The 14,073-nt window shown below is 35.3% G+C and overlaps 2 protein-coding genes across 2 annotated transcripts; one reads left to right on the forward strand and one right to left on the reverse strand.

Annotated features, from left to right (window-relative positions):
• Positions 1–707: 707 nt before the first annotated feature.
• Positions 708–3,964, forward strand: LOC113702737 (xyloglucan glycosyltransferase 4). The gene is made up of 4 exons (XM_027223868.2): positions 708–1,764; positions 2,130–2,438; positions 2,516–2,920; positions 3,023–3,964. The coding sequence occupies exons 1-4, from the start codon at positions 1,117–1,119 to the stop codon at positions 3,662–3,664; spliced, it is 2,004 nt and encodes a 667-aa protein (XP_027079669.1). The 5' UTR covers positions 708–1,116; the 3' UTR covers positions 3,665–3,964.
• Positions 3,965–5,487: 1,523 nt separating this feature from the next.
• On the reverse strand, positions 5,488–13,200 carry LOC113702745 (uncharacterized protein At5g02240). The gene is made up of 9 exons (XM_027223878.2): positions 12,829–13,200; positions 11,694–11,806; positions 11,525–11,578; positions 11,327–11,411; positions 10,665–10,770; positions 8,613–8,699; positions 8,402–8,499; positions 7,300–7,409; positions 5,488–5,854 (listed from the first exon to the last, which is right to left on the reverse strand). The coding sequence occupies exons 1-9, from the start codon at positions 13,142–13,144 to the stop codon at positions 5,771–5,773; spliced, it is 1,053 nt and encodes a 350-aa protein (XP_027079679.1). The 5' UTR covers positions 13,145–13,200; the 3' UTR covers positions 5,488–5,770.
• Between the last annotated feature and the right edge of the window lie 873 nt (positions 13,201–14,073).

A 14,073-nucleotide genomic window follows, 5' to 3' on the forward strand; every position in this document is an offset into this window, starting at 1 on the left:
ATTAGACGGATACCACGTATGCAAAATTTGAATTGTACGGAGGATTAATCTTTATTTTATACTCCATAGTCCATATTATAAGGTTATTCTTTTGATTGTTTTATATACCATATTGCATTATTATTTTGGACCCAAAGTCAATATGGGACTGTTATAATTATCAGTTTCAATGTATATATAAGGAAACAATAAATATATAAACAAAATTAACAAATGTAGACTCTAAAACACCAACATGCAAAAGTATAAAGCCTTAAATTTTGTATTCACAATTTAATCTTGTTTCCCTCCAATTAAAAATCAACCTATCCTCATCATCAATTGTACTCTGCAATCACCGTTTTGATTCCACAATCACCATGAATTGCAGTATTTCATCCACACTTGCATGATTTTCTAAAATATCTAGCCTTAGACCATAATAATTCAAATAATATTTCAAATTTCCGTATATTATGCATTTTAAAATCACAGCCTTTAATGCTACAAGGTATCTATAATTATTGTACGTTGTCGACCGCAACGGATCTTCTGTCCCACACCCTGTGCCACTCTGTGTCCCACTTTTTATTATATTGCTATTTCTCCTTTATAAATATCATGTTTTAATTCTTTTTTGTTTCCTTAAGATTCAACCGTGTTCGCCTGTATTTTATTATACGCCCGAACCTTCTACTTGCTTGCCTAACAACTCAGGCACCAAATTGCTCTCTCCGCTTTGTCTATTATAGTAACTGGAATGCCGCAAGAGGTGAAGGAGCATGCTCTCCCTCCCTCGGGCTTTGAGCTTTTAACTTGAAATATAGTCAACCTAAGCTCATTCCAATCAATATACAACTGCCTCCTGAGTTCTTGAACTCCGTGAGTTTCTCTTCTGTTAGATTACATAGTACCATTAATACTCCTTAGATTCTGTAGTTAGTGAAAAGGGTCCATTAGATAATATTCATGGTCTCCTCCCCTGCTACTTCCTTGTAGTAAAAGGTTGTGGAGTGACTAGTACAATGTACAAATCTCAAGACTGAATTGTTTTTGAGGTCAGCCTATTTCTTGCTTAACAAAGTTGAGTTGCAGGGGTCGGTTTCTTCTTTTGATTGACTTTACAATTTGAGGAAAATGGCCCCAAGCTCTGTGGTGGTCAATATTGAGAAGCCTGGTGGAAATAATGGAATAGCTCTGGTAGAAATCAATGATCCCAATTCACCTTTATTGCAGGACAAGCAGAAAGTTGCAGGTCCTAAGCAGTTTACATGGGTTCTGTTTCTCAAAGCACAGAGAGCTCTGGGATGTATTCCATGGCTAGTTACAGGCTTGTTGGCAATGTTTGTTTCAGTCAAGAAACGCATTGCGCATTCAGATGCAACAGATGAAGATTACAAGTACAGAGGGAGGTTGTATAAGTTTTTGAAGGCCTTTCTTGCTATTTCAGTGGTGGCTTTGGTCATTGAGATTATTGCTTATTTTCAGAAATGGAATTTGAGTATGATTCGTCCTTGGGAGGTTCATGGTGCTGTGCAATGGTGTTATATGGCCTGGCTGTCCTTAAGAGTTGATTATGCTGCTCCCTTCCTGGTAATGCTTTCCAAGTTCTGCATTGTACTTTTCATGATTCAGTCTTTGGATCGACTGGTGCTTTGCCTTGGATGGTTCTGGATTAAGTTCAAGAAGCTGATGCCAGTGGTAGAAGGAGAAGCATATGACATCGAGGATGCCTCAAGTTTCCCTATGGTTCTTGTACAGATTCCCATGTGCAATGAGAAAGAGGTAAAAAAGAACAAAGCCCAGATTTCCTCCTTTTCACTTTTGTTTGTTTGCTAGTTTGGAAGTGCTTTTTTCATCGTTCTCTTATGTGGATCAGATTCTTGATCCAGAAATAGTTAAAACGGAATATACTGAAAAAAGGAACTTTTCAAATTTGGATGCCTTTGCTTGTCTGTACACAAGGGATCAAACTTCAAACTATTGCTTCTTCAAGACTTCCAATTTGCCTAAAGCTGGATGACCATCATTTCAACAGAATCCTTACTTTGTACAAAATTCTACTGTTTGATCTCCAATTGAAGTCATTTTGTTGTGACACACTTTTTGCTTATTGACAATAATTTGCTGTCACTTTCTTTGTATTCAAGGTCTACGAACAATCAATTGCAGCTGTCTGCCAGCTAGATTGGCCAAAGGATCGACTTTTGGTACAAGTCTTGGACGATTCTGATGATGAAATTGCACAGGCATTGATAAGAACCGAAGTGCTATCATGGAAAGAGAAAGGCGTTAACATAGTGTACAGGCATCGGTTCATTCGAACAGGTTACAAAGCTGGAAATCTCAAATCAGCAATGGCCTGTGACTATGTCAAAGACTTCGAGTTTGTTGCCATATTTGATGCTGATTTTCAACCCAATCCTGACTTCCTAAAGCAGACAATTCCTCATTTCAAGGTAACAAAAAAAAGAACTCCACATCAGGGATACACTTCTTTTCTGCTCCCTCTAAAGTAATTTATGCAATCTCTTAGGGAAAACCAGAAGTAGGACTAGTCCAGGCTCGATGGTCCTTCGTGAACAAGGATGAGAATCTACTAACTAGACTCCAGAATATAAACTTATGCTTCCATTTTGAGGTGGAGCAACAAGTAAATGGTGTGTTTCTGAACTTCTTCGGATTCAATGGCACGGCTGGTGTCTGGAGGATCAAGGCCTTGGAAGACTCTGGAGGGTGGCTCGAAAGGACAACAGTGGAGGACATGGATATTGCAGTCCGGGCTCACTTGCAAGGCTGGAAATTCATATACCTTGATGATGTTAGGGTGCTCTGCGAGCTGCCTGAATCTTATGAAGCCTACAGAAAGCAACAGCATCGTTGGCATTCTGGCCCTATGCAGCTCTTTAGATTGTGCCTACCTGCCATCATAACTTCCAAGGTACATTTCTTGATTTCATATTTTAATCACTGAAATTTCCATCACTTTCTTGAAATTGTGGAATGAAAAGTACTTAACAAATTGTTCTGCATTACCCTGCAGATATCAATCTGGAAGAAAGCCAACATGATTTTCCTCTTCTTTCTCCTGAGGAAATTGATACTTCCTTTCTACTCATTCACGTTATTCTGCATCATACTTCCATTAACTATGTTCATACCAGAGGCTGAGTTACCTGCTTGGGTTATATGCTACGTCCCCATCGTTCTGTCTATATTGAATATTCTTCCAACACCAAAGTCTTTCCCATTTTTGATGCCTTACCTGCTGTTCGAGAACACAATGTCCGTGACAAAATTTAATGCAATGATCTCAGGCCTATTTCAGCTGGGAAGTGCCTATGAATGGGTAGTCACCAAGAAGACAGGCCGAGCATCAGAATCAGATTTATTAGCCCTCGCTGAGAGAGAAGCGAAATCTTTTAACGAAGAAAAGATTCAGAGAAGGCTTTCGGAATCAGGTCTTGAAATGCTCGGAAAGCTAAAGGAGCAAGGGGAGAAGCCGGTGATGAAGAACAGGAGGAACAGAATCTACAGGAAGGAACTTGCCCTTGCTTTTCTTTTACTCACAGCATCGGCAAGAAGCCTGCTGTCGGCACATGGAATTCATTTCTATTACTTGCTGTTTCAGGGCTTATCCTTCCTGGTGGTTGGCCTGGATTTAATCGGAGAGCAGGTAAGCTAAGGAGTTATGAGTAATACATAAAACAATTTTGCGTGTTTTCTTGAGCAATCAGGATTGATTTGCAGATGAAAAGATCAAATTTCCAGTTCTTGAGCATTATCTAGATTGCCATGAACTGGGATATCCTAGCATACTATATAATCTACTGTCCAGAATCCAGAGGTAGTATAGTACAAATTGCATACTTTAATTGTAAAATTACGAGGAGGAAACAATCATGTACTCAGCACAAATGTATCATTCTATATAAATTTTATCAGCTCAAGTGGGGCTAGTTTCATTGCCCCTTCAATGCAGAAAGGCGCCTATACAGATTTACTGCACATTTAAGATTACTTATAAGTTTGATCTCAATACAAGACAAGGATCCAAGTAATGGAAGTATACTTCGTTACTTCAGCAAAAAACAAAATGAAGAACAGATTCAAAGTGGGGAATTGCAAAACAGATTCAGGGTCTCTACAATTGCCAGTGGGAATTTCACGTGCAGTGTCTCACATTAATACAAGAAATCTAGACACTAAAATAACAAACGTAATAACAAATGTATTATGGGCTCAGGCCTATGCTCATGCATACATATCGTAGGACTAATTTGGGCATATCACTTTAAAATGAGTTTAGATTGATTCCATCCATTACTTAAATTATCCATGAATTTTTTTGGGTTCTTATTACTAGATTCATATTTTCCTATATTCTTTTTTTCGTCAATTCTTCTTTTATCTGTTTTCTATATATACTTTTTAATATTTTTGGTTTATTAAATTCGTGTCTTTCCACAAATTTATATATATTTTCCTGAATCCTTTTTTATCTCAGTTCTTCTTTTATTTGTTTTCTATGTATACCTTTTAGCATCTTTGATTTCGAATGTTGCTAAAGGTGGACCTGCGCTGCAAATGCCATGGGATTGCTGTTGTCAATAGCTGATCAACTTGTTCATCAAAACACATAAAATATGACAATATTCAATTCTGATGCTAGGGACATCCGTGTTTTTAGTTTTTACTACAGGTGTAGTCAGTTTTGCTTAATAGAGGGTAGTTTCATTCATTTCTCATCCAATATTACAGTAGCAATTCTGAGGGTTCAATTGAAAAAGTAAATACTTGTGATATTAATATGATAGAGACCAAGAAGCGGTCCAACTTTGAGTAATGGTTTGTGTAGGATAACTAATTTTATTGTCACTTTTCAGTGGGCTTAGGGAAAAATTGCCTTCAAAAGTTTTTTGGGTCGAGCAAAATTAGTACGGATTAATCATTCCTACACTGTCAGTGTATACACTAACGGGGTTAGATGAATGTCACATCATTTGAATTCAAATTTAAATATTATATTTTGTATATATGACATGCATCTAGACCCACTAATATATACACTATCAGTGTGTACAAGATTTACCCAATTAGTACAAGACAACGTGCATCTTAATTTGTTGGCAGTCATTACACCTAATTTATTATCTAAATGCAGATACAAAACATTTATTATTTCCCTTGCATTTAGAATACTATCAATTTAACTTCAACTTTCCAAAAAAAAAAAAAAAGGAAAAACTAAAACTCGAAATCACCCTAAGGAGTGTCCATACTCTAAGATCAGTATATTAAGCGTTGTTGAAAAATTATTTAATGATTCTCGCTTAAAGTAAAAATATATCCCACTTACACATTCTATGCTGCTTTGCTTTGTGCCCACCACCGCCACCGAAAAAAAGGCATAAAAAAAAAAAAAGAAAAAGGAAAGAAAGGGCCAAAGAAAAAAAACACTTACATAGAGCAAAGAAACTTCAATCTGTCTTCTCCAAGCAAACACCATGGTCACATAATATCATGCAGATTTGCATTAAAGATTAGGCAATGCCCATGTTAACATAATCACGCAAAAATCCTCTGAAAATTGTAGATCATATTAGATTCTTTCAACCAGACAAGTTGATGCTAATTCCAAAGATGGACAAGGCAATGAACATCTTTAATTCTCAAGCAGATATACAAAGCTCATCACACTGAGTATGCATATATTCACATATATGGGCACTTCCTAGGGTATATATTTCTAATTACAGTAGTATGTGTCCTGGTATGTACTCAAATAGGGTCAGCTCTGTTTTTGCAAACTTTGGGTATGGGCGGATTTAAACAACTCCAGCCACTTTTCTCTATCGCTTCGCGGTCCTTCGCCCTATAAATTTAATTTAAATTGAGTTAAAGTGAATCAAACATTTCATCAAAGCAATGGTATTGCAAATACAAATAGTACAGGCATTCAAGATTCTAAAGAAAGCAAGCTTAAGAAGTAATAATGATCTTAGCATGAAAAAATAACTCAAAATGTTGCATACCTTGATTTAACAAATGCACAAAAAAGCATATAAATAAATCCTATGCTAGTACGGTCATCAAGTCCAATGTGACAAGCAGAGAGTTTTGAACACATTAAGCATATTGCTAGCATAAAGATAGTGGTAATAGAGATATGACCTCAGTATCAATTTCTAACTTGCTAATAGTACCATGTCAAACTCGCATGTGACTTCCAATTCATTTACAATTAAAACTTTAGTTTGTGTATTTTCCCACATAACATGATTTTATACAAATTTAGAACTTTTTTCTTTAGCAAAAGGATTCACAATGATGACATTCATTAACAGACCAATGATTGGAGTTGAATACTGCAATCTGTGGTTTTAAGTTGTAGATCAGCAGGTTTCCGCCACAGAACCACTTGGTTATTTCGCAGTTGCACATGGACTGGCTAGAACTGTTATTTGCAAAGTGCTATAACAAAGTTTATACATTACGGCAAGTAAATCATACATACTGTATTTCTTTCAAATACCTCCTGCTCCAACCTTCATTTACATACATTAATCCAGGAAAGAACCATATCCCATTCTCCTCTGGTGGCATTATAGTCGGTTTAACTCAATTTTCTTTCAAGTACAATAAATGTTCATCATAACTTTCTATTTGTATCTCCATGACTTGTGTATATCATAATATTGACTGAGAATTTGGTTATACATATTTGAAAGTACTTAACAGTAATCCCACATCGAGGAATACCATACGGGTTCTTTAGCGGTTGACAATAGTAAGTGAGTACTTGAAACTATAGGTCCTTAGCTTAAACTAAGACAGCAATTCTTCAACATCATTATTGTGATTCTTATTTCGACTTTGGTAGATAGACTTGCCTCACTACTGAAGGTTGTTGGAAACTCGAGAAGAGTAAATCTCAAGAAGCACTTACCAACACTTCTAGTTTCAAAGCCTAACTATCCAGTAAAATCAAATTGCAATTTGGTTCTGCTGCAATGTCTATATCTGTCCAAATAACAAGTACAACTCAAGAAGTGCTACCAATATGCAACTTCAGATACCAAGTTTAATATATGGGATAGTTTGCTATATATTAGTACTATACCATACACAAAATCTCCAAGAAAAAAAGATTCAAAGATATACTTTATCATGGTTAGCCAGTATGCTACCCGTTTTGTTCTCATTCCAAAGAACATGAATCAAATATGTTCGGTAATTTCCAGATAACATCATACATATATTAAGAATTTGAAAGTAATTCAATCACTAATTACATGCTTAGCATCTGAAAGGAGTTACCTTGATTGAATTGATTTCATATATTTGACCTTCTGTTAAATCTATGTCCAATGCCTGTAAACAAGCTTCAGCAACCACAAGCCTGCTGACCTCCCCAACAAGTTTATCACCTTGAATCCGAAAAAAAAAATGGAAAACATGAGATCAATAGAGCTTTGCTCAAGCATTAAGACAAGCACCATCATGGGTGCACTGAAGCATGTAAGCATCATAGATGAACTAAACTCAGACAGAAACAGGGAAAAATGGACATGACTCTGAGATTGATAGAAATCATGCATAAGGTAGAATCCCCTATGTGACTGATGGTGTGTTGCAGATAACAGCTTTCTATGGAACAGCTTTCTATGGTGAATTCAAAATCATGTAGCTGCTTCAGCGATCCAACTTACTCATTTTGTTACACAAAATAATTGCAACAAAGTAATTGTCACTGATTACTCCTGTAATAAATAATAACCATGTTTTATATCCTGTCATATGCTGCTCCTTTTCTTCCCAGTCATAAATATTGGAAAAAAAATCTAGTGAAGGACATTTGAAGATGGCAAGAAGTGCTAAACTGCTCAAATGTCAAGTTCAACATTCTTCCTTTTTCTGATGTGGTGATTTGCTTGGAATAGCCATTTGTTCATCTTGGATAACTTATTCCTCCATTAGCTGCCCTCTATACTGTTTAGCAGTAACTTAGCAGACACATTTCAAATCAACCCATGACAGATATGTTGCTGCATTACAACTTCCAACTAACTTGATTAGTACTCTTGTCTTTATTGGAATTGGTACCATGGCTCCCTGCTTCTCTGCCTGCTCTTAAGATTGCTAACTTTAGAAGGCATGCAGTATGATCTATTTTCACAATATCCCCCACCTTTGATTTTCAATTTGGAGTCCATGTAAATTCGAAGAAATGATATTATTGAAGAACAACAAAGCTTGAGTACTCTTTTTTTTTTTTGGCCAAAAACTTTAGTACTTACATGGAACGAAAACTAATTAATTTCCCCGTATTTGCAACAAACCCCATGTATCAATTTTTTTAAACAGGCGCCAGCTAGAACAATCAAGATATGTTTGTTAAAATTTTTCATCTAGCAGGTACCTTGACCTAAAAGCACAGCACGTCGCTCCCCAGCAGTAGCTTGGAGTAAAGTATTGAGATCATATGATGTGTATGGTCCATCTGTCAATCGGCCAGCTCTGATGTAACAACAGAGTCAATAAAACAGTAATTAGCATGTACACTGAAGAAAGTCCACAGCTAATGATTAGTCATCAGGTACCAAGTGCATTATCGAATGTGTATAGCATACCTGATTATTGTGAATGGAAGACCAGAGTTCCGAACAAAGTCCTCCCCCATTTTCTTGTACTTCAAGACACCAAAAAGGTTCATAATGCTATAGAATCAGACAATGAGAAATACATCAGATAACATGAAAATACATGCCTGTTCATATACTAAAATATCAAATAATTCTGTTAAACGGACCATCTGATAGCCCAAGATTTTCAGTGATGTAATTGATGCATTATTGTAGCAAGAAATGTTTCAAGTTGGAAACACATTTAGTTGGCCCAATTATAATAGCACATGTCCAAATAAGCAAAAGTTTTCACTTTGCTATCTGCCAGCTTTTTCACCAGAGAGAAAAAGCTTATGCTTTCCAGGTCTCACATAGAGCATCAAAAGAGAAGTTAGAGGTTTATAAGTTTATTTTTCAATTTTATCAATTTTCTGCTCTAAAGGAGATTAAGCATTATCATTTGTTGTCTTCCAGTTGTTGTGGAACTTGGAATTTTTGCAGTTTAGAAAACAAAACCAGTATGAAATCCTTCTTGCAAATGGTAAGCCGATAGCAGCATATGCAAGCATCTTATACTTGGTTTGCCAAAAAATAACAGCATACATAGATATACTTAGTTGCTTATGCTTGTGAATATGAGTTTACCCACTGAAGACACTAGTCGGATATGCACAAGCTTTTCCATTGTGCAACAACAATAAGAGTATTGTGAAAATGCTTCTTTCTCAGCTGTTGAACCATCTATAGTTACAAGATTGATTTTTTCCCTCAGCTTCTTCAACCAAGCAATTGAAACTCTGGTCTCTTTTGTGCTTGTATGCTATTGATGTGGAGGATGGAAATTTAGGTGCTTGAAAAGGAGGAGGACCTTACAGATGCTAATAAAAACAAATATAGCAACGTACGACACCCTCTCCAAATGCAAAAAGGAAATTGATTGTTAATTGTATGCTTCACAACAAAAACCAAGTTGTACCCTATTAAGCTGGAAGACATGTTGTTCACAGACAAGATGCCACTGTCTATTTAGTAATTAATCACCTAACATTCTTGAAAGCCTTGAACTAATGCTTGTATACCAGTTAATGTTAAGTCGGTTATAGAATCTTTACCAATTGTCAGATGATTCCCAGCCATTTAAACTTTCTTGAATATGGATATTAGAGGTTACATGACAAGAGGACGACTTTAAGCCTTACCTTATAACAGATATGAACTAAAAACAAAACTAGCAAAGCAATTTTACATCCTATCAACAAGGAAACTAAGATAGCAGAAAGCCCATGTAAAGCATGACAAACCTGGTGCAGATGCTCTTGTGAATTTTCATTTTTCTTTTTTCATTAAATCCTTGTACTTTATGATCATCATGTTATAATTGAACATAATAGGCCTATTGCTTGCAGTAGCATCAGATTATGTTCATGAAGTAAAACTGATTAATTATTTAATGAAATTGCGGAAGATTTTTTACAAATAGAGCATATAATGATCGATGACTAAATATAAAAGAACTAATGATGATGTGTGGAAAAATGGGTCTTTAATAGTCTAATCCATTAACCTTCTATCATTTGTATGTAACAAAATAGAGGTCCATGAAAAGGTAAATCACTTCATTGATATCCATATCTATTATCTTGGTATAAACTTGGGCAATATCAGGCTGTACATAGCAGTACCATTTATTGGTCAATCCTAACTCTAAATGATGATTTGACATAAAAAAGGATCCTAATATGCCTGGAAATAGATTTGAGTCAGTTGAGATATCTCGTACTTAAACGGAAATTCAACATAAATAGAATCTAAACCATTGGATGGGAAAAAAGACACTTCTTTAAATGCAATTCTACAGAACATACTGATTCAATACGAAACATGAAGATGAATTGCAAAAATCTGTAAAAAAATCTTCTTAAAGTCCTCCTTCTGAAATTAGTAAACCTTTCACAGTTTAATCGCAACAAAAGTTTTGCTAAGTTAACTCACAGTTTTTTGCTCAAATTATCAGTAACCACTTGCTACATTGTACTAGTTAAACTATAGGTACCATACCTCCAAGGAAGTTCATTACATTTAGTGACTCCAATTGATGAAACAAGAATAATCCTTTTCACTGACGGAGGCAATGCTGAAACAAGATTTCTCACACCTTCCCAATCTGCAAATGTGATGATCTACAGTCAATATAGGTCAAGGATCAGAAAAGCCAGGAGTTCAATGCAATAAATGACATAAATTCCATGTCCTGAGCCAGATGATATTTATAGGTTCCTGCACCCTTAATTGCCTGGACAAATACAAGAGACAAAGCACAATGAAACAATACTATGACCTAACTGGATTCAACCATAAGCAGCAAAGTCAGCAACGGAAGAATACTGTGGCATGACGGTAGTGTTATTTCTAGTTTAGTTTGGCTAGAGTTAATCGTAAAGTATAGATGCTGTATTTAACCAAGCTAAGTGAAACATGAAGCGAAAACCTCACCATGAAATATTATCAATTCTATCTCTTCAGATCTAGAGTTCTTCTGATTGGTCTGCTATCAGTTCATCATTGGATTTGTAGTCACACTATCTTGCTTAATTATAACTTTTCAGATAACTTGTTATAGCACCAACCATAATGTGAAATGCTGATAGGAGTGTAAATGGTAGATTCATTCTACACAATAAAGTGAGAATGTAATTGACATCTCAGAGCTATGGTCTGACCTACTCTTTCTGGAGTATTGTCTCCATCCCAGCGCCTTGATGGAAAGGCTGTTGTACCTGTGCAGCAAATGACATGTGTAATACCCTGGAAACCAAATAACCACAGTTTAGTGCTTTGTACATGTATCTTGAGAAGAATAATGTGTTAAAATATTTGAAATCTGCCAAGAGGGGAAAAAATAGAATAAAAGCAGAAACCTCAAATATTGCAGGATCTAGATCCTGTGGATTCCTTGTGTCACCTCTGACAATCTATAATGTTCAGAAAGATCATTAAACAAAAAAACATAAAGACAAAACAAAGATAATAAAATGTGATTAAAAAACAAAAAAAAAATGTTGTTCCATATGATAGGGCTAAATGAACCTGCAATTTTGCCTCATCTTGTTTACCAAATAGAGAAGTTGCCTTCTCAGGATCTCGAAGAATAAGGCGTGCTTTTATGTTCCGGCCAAGTAAGGATGCCACAACCAACTGCCCTGCACATTTTGTTTCCACCAGTCTGAAAGAATTACACACTCTTATCTCCACAAAATAGAAAACAAGGTTATAGAATTTTAACACCTAACTTCATGATCATACTTTTGAAAGCATCCCATTTTATAATACAACAGCAAACATACAAGCAGAAAATAGTAAAACTTTATCTGATATTCTTAACAAACCCTCAGTTAAACTTCTATGATGTGGTAATCCAGTTTATATACATAATTCCATTTAAATTGCTTGAAACAGAATCACAATATCAGCTTAATACTAGCTTAAGCGAATATTAGTAAAAAAAAAGAAGATGCTGCTAATACAACACTTTAAATAACAGGAACATAATTTTGCACTATTTATCAAAGAGGGCAATTTTGCTGAGTTGTGTATGAGATTGTACTATTTATTCTACCCGAAAATGTATATTTTGTATACGTCTTATTACAACTGCCATTTACAATCAATAGTTCAGCACTATTTATTCTACCCGAAAATGTATATTTTGTATACGTCATATTACAACTGCCATTTACAATGACTACTTCAGCCTATTAATTAAATAACCATCCTAGAGTCACTTTATCAGGTTAACTAATGAAAAGAACTTCCATTCCACAAATGAAAAATACATTTTCTAAAACTACTTCGGACTACAAAGAAAACTATTGACAATATGCCTAGAGAAGGTAACTCTACAGCTTAGATATGACAGCAAATAAATGTAATTCGACAGATTCAAATTCAAGAAAAAGAACATCCTTAAGTACTGAGCTCTTCTTTCAGTCCTAATTTATTCTGACATGCCTAGTTTCAAGTAGTTTCAAGCATAAAAGCATCATAAGTAAATGGCAAATTTGGCATAGGTTCCAGCTTTTTATAGCCAATATGGAAATTAATGAGTGAATTTGGCCTCTACCCAGAACATTATACACTAAAAAAGAAAGTAACAAGAAATTCAGAAATTTGAGCACAAAATAGTTACAAATGTTATTGAAATCAAAGAAAGAGGAGGGTATACCAACGCCACCAGAGCCACCGGCTACAAGAACAAGCTTGGAAGAAGGGTTCTTCTGGGAATCTTCGATTGATTCTGGAGTCGGAGATTGAAGAACATCTTCTGCCACAAGAGTATCAGAAACTGAGGATACTGATGACGTTGATGGTGATGATGATGATGAGGATACTTTTCTAGACGAGCTCGCTGATGATTTAAGTCTGAAAAGGCTATGCACAGATGAAGAATAGGGGAGATGAAGAGGTAAAACTGGGAAATTTTGAGATTGGTTGGGGAAAATTTTGCAGGAAATTGGAGGGAAGGGAAGAGTGGAAGCCATGAAAGAGCAAATGCAACGGCCACCAGTAACGGAGGGAGGGAGTGAATGGGTGCGAGAGATCTTGTGGTGTTGGTTATGTTTTGAAATGGGTTGTAATTACAAGAATGCCCTCAAATAAGGCAAAATATCTCTTTATTTCTTTGATAGGATTTAACTTATAAAATATTTTATATATATATATATATTATGGTAGGATTTAATAATATTTGATTTTACAATTGTTATAATTTTATTACCTTATTTGTTGGTATCATTACTAACAACAAATGATAGATATTCGCACTGATTTTTGACAGCCGATAAATTGTTACTGATGAAATGATGTTTGTGAGCATGTTACGTGATTTATATCGATGAAATCAGGAAAACGATGAATGAACTGATATTGATGAAAATGAAAGTGCATCAATCTGTACCAAACTTCAAGTTCGTCTTGTCTTGAGAAGCTTCAAGAATTGTTAGCACAAAAAATTACGCAGCAGAAGTAATATTAAAATCTTACAAATAATAAAGAACAAGGAAGGCACGGGAGGAAATAAAATATTCTACTTCAATCTACTAATTTCCCTCAACTACAAACTTAGGACTCCAAGTCCTTAAATAGGTAAATACAACCTCAAATTCTATTGTAATTATAATACCAAAACATAACTCAACTCTATTTCCTAAATCAACCATGACACCAAAATCTAATATAGTTACCAAATAACAAATCAAATTTTAAAACTATTAAAATTTTAAATATTCTTGGTTTAAAATATGTCAACAATGTCAAACTCTTGATGTTGTCATCTCCAATGCCATCGCGAGATTCAATCATTTTTGTAACGTTTGTAGCAGTATAACTCAAGTGCAACTCCAATTTGCAAATAATACCCATCTGCAAATTTACGCGTGGAAGTGGACAATCTGTATACAATTTTACTGTT

The sequence above is a fragment of the Coffea arabica genome, chromosome 1e (genome assembly GCF_036785885.1).
Source record: "Coffea arabica cultivar ET-39 chromosome 1e, Coffea Arabica ET-39 HiFi, whole genome shotgun sequence".
NCBI lineage: Eukaryota > Viridiplantae > Streptophyta > Magnoliopsida > Gentianales > Rubiaceae > Coffea > Coffea arabica.